This window comes from Oryx dammah, unplaced genomic scaffold, assembly GCF_014754425.2.
Source record: "Oryx dammah isolate SB20612 unplaced genomic scaffold, SCBI_Odam_1.1 HiC_scaffold_15, whole genome shotgun sequence".
NCBI lineage: Eukaryota > Metazoa > Chordata > Mammalia > Artiodactyla > Bovidae > Oryx > Oryx dammah.
The window spans coordinates 7,576,332-7,593,214 of NW_024070199.1; the positions used below are offsets into that span (position 1 = coordinate 7,576,332).

The following is a 16,883-nucleotide window of genomic DNA, read 5'->3' on the forward strand; positions in this document are numbered from 1 at the left end:
GCAGCGACAGATCCTGCGTGACACAGCCAAGACGGCCGGATCAATAAACAGTAAACCGCAGGGAGAGTTCAAGGGTTCCCAGGGCTTGGGGACTGCTGCTTTGAAGGCCACACTCCCTGCGGGCACACCTCTCTGCCCTGCCACGGGGCTGCCTTACCCTCCCTGCGAGAAGGACTTGCCACAGCAAGCGGACGAAACTCTTTGAGGTTAGAGGAAATTGATTCTCCTTAACGAGGCACTATCAGAGGGCTCAGAAACTCAGGGCTGTGATAAAATACAAGCAGAAACAATTTCACCAGTGAGTTGTTAGCTAAACAAAACCCAGAGGAGGATGAATACTCAGTCAAGCTCAACATGGACACACTGTGTGACAGGTGACTGCTTTGGGTTTCCTCATGAGAGACACGTCTGTTCCAGAAGAAAGTCAGTTATAAAATCTGAGAGCAAAGAGTAAAGAAGATAAAGCTCTATTAAATGAATACTCACTAAAGAACAAATGCCTCTTGATGAAAGTGAAAGAGGAGAGTGAAAAAGTTGACTTAAAGCTCAACATTCAGAAAACGAAGATCATGGCATCTGGTCCCATCACTTCATGGGAAATAGATGGGGAAACAGTGGAAACAGGGTCAGACTTTATTTTGGGGGGCTCCAAAATCACTGCAGATGGTGACTGCAGCCATGAAATTAAAAGATGCTTACTCCTTGGAAGAAAAGTTATGACCAACCTAGACAGCATATTCAAAAGCAGAGACATTACTTTTCCAACAAAGGTCCTTCTAGTCAAGGCTATGGTTTTTCCAGTAGTCATGTATGGATGTGAGAGTTGGACTGTGAAGAAGGCTGAGCGCCAAAGAATTGATGCTTTTGAACTGTGGTGTTGGAGAAGACTCTTGAGAGTCCCTTGGACTGCAAGGAGATCCAACCAGTCCATCCTAAAGGAAATCAGTCCTGAATGTTCCTTGGAAGGACTGATGCTAAAACTGAAGCTCCAATACTTTGGCCACCTCATGAGAAGAGTTGACTCATTGGAAAAGACCTTGATGCTGGGAGGGGTTGGGGGCAGGAAGAGAAGGGGACGGCAGAGGATGAGATGGCTGGATGGCATCACGGACTCGATGGACATGAGTTTGAGTGAACTCCGGGAGTTGGTGATGGACAAGGAGGCCTGACATGCTGCGATTCATGGGGTCACAAAGAGTCGGACACAACTGAGCGACTGAACTGAACTGAACTGAAAGAACAAATGAGAGCAAAAAATATACTAGGCATCAACTGAGAGATAACAATGCTTATAGGTCACTGAAAAGGTTATAGGAAAAATCATAGAATTTGTTTTTTAAAAAGACAGTTGAATCATGGTTTTCTTTCAGAGATGGGTAATCAAGTGAACCTAACTATGGATGAAAGATGGGTAAGAATCTGACAGATTTGAGATAATTCATTATCCTGCAACTTGTCTTTTCTTTTTACTTGGTTGGTACTAATGCTAAGATTTTATTAATTCAGGAAATATCTAATTAATACAGGAAACACTCATAATCCTATTAAGCACCCCAATGCTCTGTTTTTCAGTCTATATAAAGATGTAGCAAATACTAAAAGTGCATATTAACTGTTTGATATACTCAGGTCTGGTGGAAGAAAACTTACCATAGATAGGACTTCTTCAGCATATAAATTGGACTAAAAAACATATTGTGGAATGGAGACATCTATTTGACTTTATTTATGATGCCAAGGTATCAATCAATACTTGGTTAGTCAGAGGTAGAAAGACATTCATTTTGATTGTCTTCAGGAACACACAGTTTCTTTGTGTCTGCTCGAACAACTATACTTTGCAGTCTGGGCCAATAAAATAAAATTGTACTTCTCTACTCACCATTGCAAACTAGTTAACTGTTCGTTTCAGCTATACATTCATTATTATACTCTGCTTTATGATGGCTATTTCATTTTATATAAAATAAAAAATGACTATAGCTTGTGTTAAAAAAGATAGATCATAGAAATGTACCTTTTGACCAGTAAAATTTTACTAAACAATCTCATCATATTTCAGTAGAATTTGTCTTTCAATTTCATAGTTTTTTTTTTTTTTACTGTGAATGAAAACAACTTATGGATTAAAAAGTTTTCTGTTTAACTGGACAGGAAAAATATTATAAACATAATTTCTGAATAGAGAAAATAAGATGCAAGTAGCAGTGCTTTCTTCACTGCTGTAATACTTCATTTTTAAAGGTAAACACAGGAGCAATCATTTTGATTCCAGGGAATAGAAACTTAAAACTGAATTTACTAATCAATTTGGAATTCTGAAGCCAAAAGGATCCTTTAACCATACTGCCTACCAGACAAGTCATCCTAAAAAGTTGATCATAATAAAATTTTGGCCTAATTAAAATGGCTCTTTCTGATACTATGGTACCAGAGCCTGTCTTTTTTGTTGGGTTTCAATCTGCCATAACAACCAGACTAGGATTACATGCAAACGGAAGCATACAAGGCTTGACGAAATTGTATACGGAGGATTAAGCATTTAAAGTTTGGGTTATGATTCTTATTGCAACACACGTTCTACTGCATAGAATTTAGAACATACTTCTATAGAACATAATTAATTTACAACAGCCTAAGACTTTTCAGCAATAAAATTATACTTAAAAAAATATACCATTATCCCTATATGTTACATTAATTGTAGATTTCACAACCACTTCAGCCTTGTATTAACTTAGAAAAGAATAACTTGTCCCTGAAAAACTCTAAAGAGTGATGGTATTTCAATCAAAACTGTCCTGCCTTGCTCTAACAGGAGTAAAAATGATGATAATGAGTTCTTGAAAACAAGCTAGAGAATCTGCATCCAGTTAGTAATGAAACGTATTTCTTCACAACTACTGGATTTTTAGAATGTTTTTAGTTGTCAAACAAGTGAAACAGCTGAGGGAACAAACTGCCAAACCTGCCCAAACTACTTTTGTTCCATAGAATTTGATCCCTTCTAAATCGACAATGGCATGCAAACTTAGCTATGATGAATCCAGTCCTTGTAAATGAAAACAAACATAATGAACCTATAGGAGGAGGTTTAAAAATAACTTCATTTGCCTTTAAATATTCAAGTGTAACGTTTCCATAAGAGACTAAAACAGACTTTTCGCCTGTATCAGATTTGTCAGTTTCCAGCTGATTCTAACCGGCCATTAATACATAAGGGTCACTGGGCTGCCAAAGAGCACAGCTAAGCGGATCATGGGGAGATACGAAGGCATCAGTGGAAGGAAACCACGGATGCCACAGCCTTTGTCCAAACAGTGTGAGACCCGTCTTTGCATCCCTGAAGCAAGAATGGCCACTTTCTCCAATTAAATTGCTCTACACGAAATAAAGCAGCATTGTCTGTGAAGAGTTACTCCATACCCATAACATTTCACTACTAATTCGAAAGTTAAAAAAAAAAAAAAAATCAATCCATGTACCCGTGATCCTTTTGTATCTTAAAATACAGCTATATTCTTAGTTTCCACCAAGAATTATATTGGAATGAACTAAAACATCTTTTAAAGTCATTTTAAGTATACTCTTATTTGTTACTACATTTCTACATAGATTATTTAATATTGCTTGTGGACATAATTTAATCGATAATATATCATAATTTCAACCACTACAGTGACCCAGAATGAGATTCTGGCTATAGAGGGAGCTTAATTATTAAGCAACACTTTCCTAAAAAGCTTCTGAATTTCTGATTGGTAAGAAAATCAAACAAAAAAGAGCATCCCTCATTGAAATAACACTGAAGTTCAAGCTCGGGCCCTCTTCTTTGTGTTCAGCATAATTAACTCTCCAGGACAAAATAATGAAACATTAAGTCACATTAATAAGTTACAGTAATCTTCAAGACAACTCGATGGGCATCTCTGGCGTTACAACTGTGTATCTTGGATCCAACCTAGGGATGAAGTCCGGGAAGTTTTTAGACGCACCGGTACCAAAAACATCAAGGACTTTCCGGTTCATGACAGCAAACCTATAAAAGAGAGGACGCAGGGAAGGAGTACTTAACGGCGTTGTAGAAGAAGGTGATTCACTTCGTTTATCTTTCATGGGATGGGAAGACAGAAGAGCTGACACGGCAAGAGACTCAATGGCGGATTCGAAAGTCATTTTGCTGCTCTTCCCCAAGATGCAGTCTCGAGTTTCCTTTGAAAAGATGCTAGTCCCCAGACCTGAAACCCCAGAGATTACCAGCATCATTTCAAACCCTTCCAGAGCCCTTTCCTCTAGATTGTGTCAAACAGAAAAGTAGGTTCATTGTGATTTTCTTGATGAATGGATGAATATGATTATAAGAAGCTACATATATAATGAATGAGATGACATTTACTGACAAGCGAAGGTATTAAAGGTAATTCCTCCCATAATTGAAATGTTAATGTCTCACAATCAACAGAAAATACATTCAAATGTGCAAATATTTAATGACTGAAGAGGAAACGGTTTATAGGTTTTCAAGTTTCTAATACACACAACAGAGTAAAAACATGCCCTCACTTTATCTATCACCTAACCTAAGAGATAAGAAATGTTTAAAAGACACATATTCAGCTCATGTGCAGGATAGACCTTCTGCATCTCGGTGCCTGATTACAAGCTCTTCTTCTCTGGGAAAGATACCAGGGTGAAATTAGCTTTGAGTCATCGGCCAGTGTCATTGTTCCAAGAAGCAATAAATGTGACTTTTAGCTCCTTTCCAATGCTAAGTTCCCTTCCAAAATAAGCAACGGGTTAAAGTCACTGATGTACAAAGAAACATAAATGACAAAGAAATAAATGATCAAATGATAACAATATAGATGAATAATGTAGATTTTAAATGATTAAATAATAATACTACTACACAGTGTCATGGCTAAGAGAAAGAATTCTGCAGCCAGACTGTCTGGCTCAACCCGAGCTCCATCCTTTACTAGCTTTGTGATTCTGCAAGTGCTTAACCTCTGTGTGCCTCTCAGTCTCCCCCCAGGTAACACCAAGATATTAACAGTACCTAGTACCTATCTCACAGAGCTATTTAAAGGATTAAACACATGTGTATATATATGTGTGTTGTATGTGTTAATGTGTGTATCTTAAAGCCACTTCGGGGACATAGTCAGCACTACACAACTGTTTGCTACTATTACTATTAATGACAGCAATGTCGATGGCAGCTGCTATTTACTGAGTGCCCACTAAGTGCTAAGGGCTGCCACAAACATCGATTTTCCCACAACCATGCGAAGGGTGTGTTATTGCTTCACTGTAGAGAGAAAGAAACTTGAGGTTCACGAGGGTAAACAACTTTCCCAACCAGTGACACAGCGAAGGGTACCGGAGCTGGAGTCAAACCCAGGTTTGTTCAACTCCCAAACTCCCAGTCTGTGTATCAGGCTAAGTTGCCTCTCACAGAATTAGATTATGATCAGGAAATGCAAATACCAGCACCAATAAAGAACGTGACAGTAAAGGCAAAGAAAAATATGCTTACAAAAATCAAGTAAAAGAATACGATTATTTTTCATTATTTTTCCCAAGTGGAAATCAGTCTATTCTTTAGACAGGATTTCTAATGAATCTGTTTAGTATTTTTAAACAAAAAGAAACATCCCATGATATTCTTATTAAATTTTAGTTCAAATTTGTTTTACACCTAGATAGCTACCTTACCAAAGAATACTCCCTCAAGTAGACAAAAAGATTCAAAATCTTTTTTGTGGTAATTGCTTCTTTTTTATGATCAGTTAAAATATCTCTTAGATATCTTACCTGCCCTTGGTGAGTCTTAGAAGGAACTTCCAGTAAGATGGTCGTAAGGTCTGAACTTCCATGACAGCCTAAAATTATTCAGTTTGAGACTTTTTTTAGTAAACAGCAATATTATCTGTCTTAGGCAATAAAATACTTTTATCTCTATTTTTATCGCTCATTGTGTAAAAAAAAAAAACAAAACACCCTGACAGTGAAAAAAAAGTGTTAAGTTGACATCCTAGAATCTTTGTAAATATGCCTTCAAATAAGAATATTGTACATGAAATAATGATTGAGTTAATAGTCATTATTATTAGGAAGCATTTACTAGATATCCATTAGATAGCTGGCACTTCACTAATTATAATGAGTTTATCAACCTGGCAGGATTATCGTGCAAAAGTGCAAATAAAAGCTGTCCCCAAACTCTGCAGAAGTCGTAAGATCATTAACGTCAATAATGGTGATTACAGAACTTGAAGAGATTGAACAATACTTTTATTAAACTAGACTCTACCCCTGTCCTCACTGCTTGAGTAATGTTGAGGAAATGCAATTATTCTTATTTATGTCCATGGGATCTGTTTTTCCAGAAGTAAAATTAAATGAGGGCATTCTAGCCAAGATACTGGAGTGATAATTTTCCTAAAAAACTGTACTCCATTGAAAGCTAAAAATGGTTGTGATCGTAAAACATGACCTGGCCCACTAAGTTAACATGTTTAATGATTGGATACTTGTAAGCTATCTTGCTAATAAGACAAAAGAGCATACAATGTAAAAAATGGAAATGTTTCCAGGCCTTTCTTTTCCCCTCATTGGTTTAATACACATTAGAAACAGAAATAATTCTATTTCTCATTTCAAAAAGCGATACTTACTGCCTGGAAGCAAATTGCTGTAGAGATGGAATAGATGATAGTGTCTGCATGGGGAAAATAGGGCACCTTTCCTGCTTCAATGCCTTTGAAATACATTGTCTGCAAAACAAGCATAATGGGAGATTTATAAGGAAAACAACTTTAAATAGCATTAACAACAAAGTGGAGCAATACGTTCCTTATCTACAACTATTTTTCCTACCTTTCAAAATCCTAACACTCCTTCCAGAGCTCAAATTACAGGTTATCTTCCCTGACAGTGTTCAGTGTCAGCTGTTTCCTTTCCCTCAGCCCCTCACCCCAGGCCCCAGATGCCAGTAATAATACGTTTCTGTGAAATTCAACAGCACCTTATTTCTACCTCTTTCCTGTCATTTATTCGTCAATGCTTTCTGTACAATGTCCAAGTCTTCCCTTCTCTGTGAGATCTATTCATTTAGTTCCGTTCAGTCACTCAACTGTGTCTGACTCTTTGTGACCCCATGGACTGCAGCACACCAGGCCTCCCTGTCCATCACCAACCCCTGGAGTTTACCCAAACTCATGTCCATTGAGTCGGTGATGCCATCCAACCATCTCATCCTCTGTCGTCCCCTTCTCCTCCTGCCCTCAATCTTTCCCAGAATCAGGGTCTTTTCCAATGTCAGTTCTTCGCATCAGGTGGCCAAAGTATTGGAGTTTCAGCTTCAACATCTGTCCTTCCAATGAATATTCAGGACCAATTTCCTTTAGGATGCACTGGCTGGATCTCCTTGCAGTTCAAGGGACTCTCAAGAGTCTTCTCCAACACCACAGTTCATAAGCATCAATTTTTTCCGCACTAAGCTTTCTTTATAGTCCAATTCTCACATCCATACGTGACTACTGGAAAAACTGTAGCCTTGACTAGACGGACCTTTGTTGGCAAAGTAATGTCTCTGCTTTTTAATAAGCTGTCTAGGTTGGTCATAACTTTCCTTCCAAGGAGCAAGCGTCTTTTAATTTCATGGCTGCAGTCACCATCTGCAGTGATTTTGGAGCCTAAAAAAATAAAGTCTGTCACTGTTTCCACTGTTGACCCATCTATTTGCCATGAAGCAATGGGACCAATGCCATGATCTTAGTTTTCTGAATGTTGAGTTTTAAGCCAACTTTTTCACTCTCCTCTTTAACTTTCATCAAAAAGTTCTTCAGTGCTTCTTCGCTTTCTGCCATAAGGGTGGTGTCATCTGCATATCTGAGGTTACTGATATTTCTCCCGGCAATCTTGATTCCAGCTTGTGCTTCATCCAGCCCAGCATTTTGCATGATGTACTCTGCATATAAGTTAAATAAGCAGGGTGACAATATACAACCTTGACGTACTCCTTTCCCAATGTGGAACCAGTCTGCTCTTCCATGTTCAGTTCTAACTGTTGCTTCCTGACCTGCATATAGGTTTCTCAAGAGGCAGGTCAGGTGGTCTGGTATTCCCATCTCTTTCAGAATTTTCCATAGTTTGTGGTGATCCACACACTCAAAGTCTTTGGCATAGTCAATAAAGTAGAAACATGTTTTTCTGGAACTCTCTTGCTTTTTTGATAATCCAACGGATGTTAGGAACTTGATCTCTGGTTTCTCTGCGTTTTCTAAAACCAGCTTGAATATCTGGAAGTTCACGTACTTCAAGTTCAGGTACTGTTGAAGTCTGGCTGGAGAATTTTAAGCATTACTTTACTAGCATGTGAGACAAGTGCAATTGTGCGGTAGTTTGAGCATTCTTTGGCACTGCCTTTCTTTGGAACTGAAATGAAAACTGACCTTTTCCAGTCCTGTGGACACTGCTGAGTTTTCCAAATTTGCTGACATATTGAGTGCAGCACTTTCACAGCATCATCTTTTAGGATTTGAAATAGCTCAACTAGAATTCCATCACCTCCACTAGCTTTGTTCGTGGTGATGCTTCCTAAGGCCCACTTGACTTTGCATTACAGGATGTCTGGCTCTAGGTGAGTGACCATACCATCGTGATTATCTGGGTTGTGAAGATCTTTTTGTACAGTTCTTCTGTGTATTCCTGCCACCTCTTCTTAATATCTTCTGTTTCCGTTAGGTCCATATCATTTCTGTCCTTTATTGTGCCCATCTTTGTCTACAAAGATCTCTAGTTTTTCCCATTCTACTTTTTCCTCTATTTCTTTGCATTGATCACTGAGGAAGGCTTTCTTATCTCTCCTTGTTATTCTTTGGAACTCTGCATTCAAATGGGCATATCTTTCCTTTTCTCCTTTGCTTTTCGCTTCCCTTCTTTTCACAGCTATTTGTAAGGCCTCCTCAGACAGCCATTTTGCTTTTTTGCATTTCTTTTTCTTGGGGATGGTCTTGATCCCTGTCTCCTGTATAATGTCCTGAACCTCCACCCAAAGTTCATCAGGCACTCTGTCTATCAGATCTAATCCCTTGAATCTGTCACTTCCACTGTATAATCGTAAGGGATTTAATTTAGGTCATATCTGAATGATCTAGTGGTTTTCCCTACTTTCTTCAATTTAAGTCTGAATTCGGCAATAAGCAGTTCATGATCTGAGCCACAGTCAGCTCCTAGTCTTATTTTTGCTGACTGTATAGAGCTTCTCCATCTTTGGCTGCAAAGAATATAATCAATGTGATTTTGGTGTTGACCATCTGATGATGTCCATGTGTAGGGTCTTCTCTTGTGTTGTAGGAAGAGGGTGTTTGCAATGACCAGTGCATTCTCTTGGCAAAACTCTATTAGCCTTTGCCCTGCTTCATTCTGTACTCCAAGGCCAAATTTGCCTGTTACTCCAGGTGTTTCTTGACTTCTTACTTTTCCTTCATTTATTCTTTCATTAAACATGTATTGGTGTAAACCTGGTTAATGCATAACAAATACTAACTCACTGTAATCAAGGTATCTATATAGATTAGATTGCAGACCGTCACATGGGTATGTATGTATATTTATGTCTATCATGTATATATGTATGTCTATATATTAATATATAATATATATGTTGGCTCCCCAGAGGAAAGAGCAACTACTCTGTCTAGGACAAAGCACCAAAGAGAATTTCAGAAATGACTACATTGAGTAGTGTTTCTCAAACATAAGAACCACTTCTTAAAAACAAATTTCCAACTGTCATGGCCTGATGCTTTTATAATACAATAAAAATGAATTATTGGGAAAAAATTTAAACACAAGGTTGAACTAAATTTTTACTATTACATTAAAGAAACAAATTACTCTATTAAAGTGCTATTAAAGTTTCCAAATGCTTCCTCTCAATTTCTATCCTTTTTTTGTCATGAACTGGTAATGTGCAGTTCATGGACCAATGTTAGTCTGCTGACCACACTTGTAATAGTGCAATCTTCTAAGAGGTCTAGGATCAACAACTAAGTAAGAGAGGAAAGGGAGGGGTAACAAATAGGGTGGAAATGCATGATATTTATGAGGAATTTCCAGCAAATCTATATGGCTAGAAAATGGGATAATTCATGGAGATGGGTTTTCTGGATTGTGGGAATGCTAAAGTGAAACTAATAAGAAAAGTGGAAAGATGACCAAGACAGAATAATGTTTCAATAGGTTGGAGGGAGGTTTAAGAAGATATGAGTGGTCCATGAAATAAAGAACATAAAATAATTTTTTCAAAGAAAAAAGTTACCTATGCAGGTGATTTTTACTTAATATTCATTATACAGTAATACAGCATTTTAACATAAAACTAACTTTAATTAAAACAAAGCGACTGCAAAAGACATGTGTGAGGTAATATTGAAAGTATAAATTCTAATTGGATAAAGATAATATTAAAGAATTAGCAGACTCCTAAAATGTATGATATGCATTTTGTTTATACCCTGATGGCACTGTTGATTTGTTTGTTTTTAAGGAGTGTTTATCTTTTAGTTTTATTTTTCAAGGACTCTTTCTCCTGAGTTGTTTCTGAATGGAGTAACTTGATGCCTGGGATTTGTTTTAAAATAATTTGGTGCCTGGGGATTTGCAGCAGTATAGATGAGAGGAGACTGGCCAAATGCTGCTAACTGTTGAAGCTATATGATGGGCACAGGAGGGTTATCACGTTATTCTTCCTATGCTTGTGTATATTTGAAAATGACACAGAGAAAAAACGGAGAAATAGAGAAATTGGCTTTGTAAAGATTCATACGACTCATAAAGATTCACTTTCATAAGATTAGAATTTGCTTTTGAAACTGGGATATATATTGTTGCTGCAGTAGCTAAAAGGCTCTATATTGTTTGGCTGTACATGCATAAAAATGTTTGCTTACCTCTACCAATTTGGAAGCTAAATACATGGAAATTGTTGTGCTTTTATAAAACATCATTGATACTCCTGCCAAAAATCCTGAAACAATAAATAAGGCAAAACCGATCAGAACTCAAAAGGACTTCTTTGTTATTACATTACTCGGAAACGTTAATTCACTTAAATAGGAAAGAATGGACTTAGCACTGCCTTTTGCTATAACAAAATCGAGGACAATAGTACAAGTAATGATATGAAAATGGGGTGAATTCTTATTTATCATATTTTTCTAAACTTAAAAATTGACCATCAGAATTAAGAATCACAGTTCTGATAACATAAGAAACCTCACATTTTAAATTAAACTTTGAAAAACAGCAGTGGTCTTACCAAATATAACAATTTTTAAAGGCTACTGGTATCATTTCTCATTTTAAGTGGAAATATTCATTCATTTATTGTCCTAAGAGCTCAAATCATACTTAGTGCTGTCACCACACTTCTCTCCATTGCTTTCATTCTATAAATGGAAAAGCAAGGTGGCAGGAGGTCTGGAATACTAATAGCAGGGACATTACTAATAAATATCTGAAAAATCATCTAGTCAGCTTAAGTAATAAAATATATTGAGCTGACAGAAAATGTTTAGTTTTTATGTTTATAAAATTACTTGAGTTCCTTAAAAAATTATTTAAAAACATGTCAGCTGCCAGTGGTAAAATCAAAATGCTTTTAAGAAATTAGTCACTTATTAATATTTTATGTTCTTTTGTGACACATTCCCTAGAATTTCTGGCCTGTCACAGGACAGGAACCCAAGTCATTATGTTGCCAACTCAAAACATCAGATGGCAAGAGAGCCTTGGTATGTTCAATTTCACAAGTACAAAATATTAATACTAGTGCCTTGGTGGGGATTCTATTAGAAAAAGGAAGATACAAGGAAATCAGATGAATTTGAAAACCATTTCTGCTTCACTCCTATCACTGATTGATGTGATATGTATATCATATATTTTTATATATGTTATATTAATATATATATTATATTGTTTTACCAGCTATAATGGCATGCAGTTCATCATCCAGATTTCTGACCCAGCGCAGGAAGCAACTAGTACCCTGTACAAGAAGAAAATACAATTCCTTCAGTTGTTTCAGATCTAAGAGAAAAACTGCACCTCTGTAATGGGTAAGTCATCAGCTGGCCTTGGAGGCAAATTGGTGATCTTATTTAAATTAAAGAAGGTACAAGATACCACGAAAAAAAATTAGATTAAAAAAAGAAATGAAGAGCTCTGGAAATAGTAAAATGAAGGTCAACTCATTAATTTATTACTAGAAGACACGTTTTTCTTATCTTGTGCTGTGCTAAGTCGTTTCAGTCGTGTCTGACTCTTTGAGACCCCATGGACTGTAACCCGTCAGGCTCCTCTGTCCAGGGATTCTTCAGGCAAGAATACTGGAGTGGGTTGCTGTGCCCTCTTCCAGGGGGTCTTCCCTACCCAGGGATCAAACTGGCATCTCTTATGTCTCCTAGGTTGGCAGGTGGGTTCTTTGGCACTAGTGCCACCTGGGAAGCCCTTTTTTACCTAGAATTGCTATAAAAATGAATCAGCTCTCTAAAGCAGTGGTCAGAAAACTACAATCCACTAGCCAAATCTAGCTTGCCATCTATTTTTATATGGCTCATAAGCTAAGAATGTTTTTGCATATCTCAAGGGATAAAAGTAAATAAAAAATATTTTGTGATGCATGAAAATTATATGATACTCTAATACAGTGTAATTAAGTTTTATTGGAATACAGCCATGCTCATTCATTTATATATTTTCTATGACTGCTTTTACACTATAAGAGCAGAGTTGAACAGCTATGAGTGAGACCAAATGCTTCACAAAGCTTAAAATCTCTACTATCTGGCCTTTTACAGAAAAAGTTTTCTGACTCCTGGTCCAAAACAAAAATAGCAACAATGCATTTTGGGATTTATAACATATGAAATAATAAATGAATTGCACAAAGGATGGGAAAAGGGAATTCAAAGGTGTGGTAAGATTCTTAAACTAAAGTAGTATCAATATTATTTGAAAATATTGACCAATAAATTAAAAATGCTTATTATAAATGTTAATGAAATCATTGAATTTAAAAAGAGGCGTAAACAATAAGTCAATAGTGAAGATAGAATATAAAAAAATACAAAAACCTAGAATAAATTTAAAATATATAATGCGCCAAAAATCCAGGAGACAAAAAATGAAAACAAAAAAAGAAACAATAAAAAATAACTAATAAGGAAGTAGGTATAAATTCAACTATATCAATAAATGCATTAAATCTAAAGATTCCAATTAAAAGACAGAAGTTATCAAATTGGATATAAAAGTAAGAATCAACTACATGTGGTCTAAAAGAAACAAAACTGAGGTCATGGAAAGATTAAAGGGAAAGGAAAATATACCATCAAAAATAATCAAAAGAAAGCTGAAGTAGCTGTATTAGTAACAGACAGTAGACTTCAGAGCAAGGAATATTACCAGAGATAGAGAGGGACATTACAAAATGGAAAAAGGGCCAGTCCACTAAGAAGACACAGAAGGAATAAGGTTTGTTTCCCTCTCCTTCCCTTAACTACATCTTTATGGAGATGCAAAAAAGTGATAAAATTTTCAAACATCTCATATGACTTAGAAATATGCTGTATCAATATTTTTTATAATAGATTTTCTGACCCAGTTGCATTGTATTTAGTTTAATACCATTAGTTTATATTACCTAAGCAAATAAATAGTAGCTAACTGAAAACAAACCAACCAACCTATGCTCTCAGACATGTTAGATGATGGAGAATAACCAACCTAGGCTAACAATGTCAGAGATACTTCACATATAAACATTTAAGAGTTTATCTTAAGAATAAATACAAATATGATGACACAAGAAATGAAAAAGAATCTGAATAAAAACATATAATGACCAATATTCTGTTCTATTAGTTACTGTATATTAAAGATAAAAGTAGTGTTTCCTAGTCAAATCATATTGAAAATGTTTTCAATGTTAGTTACGTTTCATAACGAGTGATTAATTAACTATAGTTTGGGGCTTCCCTGGTGGCTCAGAGGTAAAGAATCCACCTGCAATGCGGGAGCCCTGGGTTTGATCCCTGAGTCAGGAAGATCCTCTGGAGGAGCGTGTGGCTACCCACTCCAGTATTCTTGCCTGGAGAAAATGTTTTCAGTGTTAGTAAGCAAGTGATTAATTAACGATAGTTTACAGTTTGTCACTTTTTCCTTTTCATGTCTAAATACTTTATCCATATTTACCTTTTCTTGGAGAAGGACACGGCAACCCACTCCAGTATTCTTGCCTAGAGAATCCTGCGGACGCAGCAGCCTCGAGGGGTGCTCGCCGTAGAGTCACACAGAGTTGGACACGACTGAAGTGGCTTAGCATGCATGCATGCATTGGAGAAGGAAATGGCAACCCACCCCAGTGTTCTTGCCTGGAGAATCCCAGGGATGGGGGGAGCCTGGTGGGCTGCCGTCTACGGGGTCGCACACAGTCGGACACGACTGAAGCGACTTAGCAGCAGCATATTTACCTTTTACAGGTAAACTTTAACATAAAATGATACATAACCATCTTATACAAAATAATTCCAGAATTCAATTTGTCACAGCCGTTTCTTTTAAACAACTGTGTCTATACTTGTGTGTGTGCGCACGTGTATGCAGACAGCTCAACCTTAGTTAACACACTTTACCATTTAAATTTAGAATATAAATTTTAGATGTTTCATAAAATATGTCAGGAATATAATTTACATATCAGTGATTCCCGATAAACAAAAGGCCATTACTTCAAATTGCAGAGTACTGTGTCACAGACGATCCATGTATACGTGTGTAGGTGTGTGCTTATTATATATGTGTGGGTACATTTACAGGAACATGTAGAAAGAGGTGGAAGAACATTAACTTTGTTTATTTGAGAGAGTGTAGTAGAACAAGTAAGCGGGAGGGAGATGGAAAATAACTCATTATTTATATGTTAGACCAGAAAATTCTTACTGGTTCTATCAAGGGTTGATATCAGCTAGAAGGGTCTGAAAATGTTTAAATTAATACTCAGGTAGTAAGTTATTAAGAAAAACACGTAGGCCAGATGTATTAATATCATTTTTGATGTTAGAAATAGTAGGAAGTTCATAATTTCTCAGTGATTACATTATTGGAAACAAAAGGAGTTTTTGAAAAGTCTTTAATATTATGAATAAATATAACTATATCCAGACTTTCAAGCTTTAAAAGACAAAATGTCCCCAACTTCTATCCCCAATGTATTGTGTATATCTGGTGATATTTATGAATACTACAGAAAGAAGTGTTAAGAAAAGTGACAGATGAGTTAAGGCTGTTATCTCATTTTAACAATCATTTCAGTTCAGTCGCTCAGTCGTGTCCGACTCTTTGCGATCCCAGGGACTGCAGCACCCCAGGCCTCCCTGTCCATTACCAACTCCCAGAGCTTACTCGAACTCATGTCCATTGCGTTGGTGATGCGATGCTATTTGTTAAAAGCCTTACCTTGTATATGCTAACAAAAGAGCCCAGAAAAGCTCCGAGCTGGAAGTTTTCTTTATTGTAGAAGAGAGAGAGTAGCCGGGATGGCTGTGTAAACAGATGCCTAAATGCAGAGGGAATTCGGAGGCAGCACTGGATTAAGTATCCCACACTGAACATTCTGATGAAACCCTGGAGAAATTTGGGAGGAAAGTCTGATTTATAATCGAATTCTGAAGTCTGACAGGTATAAACTTCACTGTCACAGAATCAAAACGACACTAAAAATTTTAAGTTTATATCGTAGCCATTTTCAAAACTAAGTCCTAAAACCTCCAACAGTTTTAAAAGAATTACCTTAAAAATAATCATGAGAGCTTGCTTGCAGTGGATATACTTTCTACAATTTACCAAGACTTAAAAAGTTTCCCAAGCACTGGCCAAGACTGTCTATGTACCAGACTTCTACTTCTTGACATTTTGTTGACAATAACTGGGATTTATAATCCCTAAACCACAAATGAGTTTTAGAAACAAAAGCACTGAAATTCAAAAAAAAAAAAACAAAAAAGCACAAAAAGTTAACAAAATGAATTGCTTTTGGAAATTTTAACAGAAATTTAAATTATCAAGTTTAAAGAATTTTCCAGGAAAATAATGAATTCTAGCTAGGTTTTAATTTCTGTGCTCAATATGTCAGACTAAAGCATTTCCAGGGAATGGTACCTTTCAGGTAAACTAAACAAAATTTGAAAAAGCAAATTTGCTATAAATCCACATTTCCTGTCACCATTTCCCCATATTACCTGCAACTATTTATAGTGTAAAAGGGAAGGGAGAGGATGACTAATGTTGGTCAATTTCATTTCAGTACTTAGGAAAATGAAGTTCGCTTGAAGGTCGCTTAATACTGAGAGACTGAAAATTTTCAATCATCTTGAAACAAGATGTTATTTTAAAAAGTATTTTAAACATGATTCAACCAATACACTAGAATGTGGATCTCCTATAACCCTTCTCTTTCACCCCCACTGGCATGGAAAAACGTCGACATTCTTAGCAGTGTTTGCTGCTAACTTCCAAAGATCAGGTTTGTATTTTCTGGATAGCAGCCTTCTTTTAGAAAAATTTTGAATTACTATGAAGAAACAGTTATCGATTTATCTGAGACTACTTAATACCTGGTTAAAACATGAAAATTAAATTGTCCAATCAATTAGTATGAATTATCATGCATTTGTTTAACTGAAACTGCTCAGTCCTTGGTTAAATTCATGAACTGATCACACTTTTATCTCGTCGTTTGTAATCTTGTAATATTAACCTGAGGATTCAAAGATCACACTTATGTTCAATCATTTGATGCTATTTTTAAG

General features: G+C 36.4%; 1 protein-coding gene across 1 annotated transcript in view; it reads right to left on the reverse strand.

Moving 5' to 3' along the window:
- Nucleotides 1-1,695: 1,695 nt before the first annotated feature.
- The window catches only part of TMEM135 (transmembrane protein 135), a 265,707-nt gene continuing 250,519 nt past the window's right edge, over nucleotides 1,696-16,883 (reverse strand). Inside the window, exons 10-15 of the mRNA XM_040255497.1 lie at nucleotides 15,532-15,699; nucleotides 11,998-12,061; nucleotides 10,962-11,038; nucleotides 6,681-6,779; nucleotides 5,818-5,885; nucleotides 1,696-4,039 (exon numbers count right to left, since the gene is read on the reverse strand). Of these exons, the coding sequence (XP_040111431.1) occupies nucleotides 3,907-4,039; nucleotides 5,818-5,885; nucleotides 6,681-6,779; nucleotides 10,962-11,038; nucleotides 11,998-12,061; nucleotides 15,532-15,699 (609 nt within the window). The 3' untranslated portion in view covers nucleotides 1,696-3,906. The remainder of the gene's footprint in view (nucleotides 4,040-5,817; nucleotides 5,886-6,680; nucleotides 6,780-10,961; nucleotides 11,039-11,997; nucleotides 12,062-15,531; nucleotides 15,700-16,883) is intronic.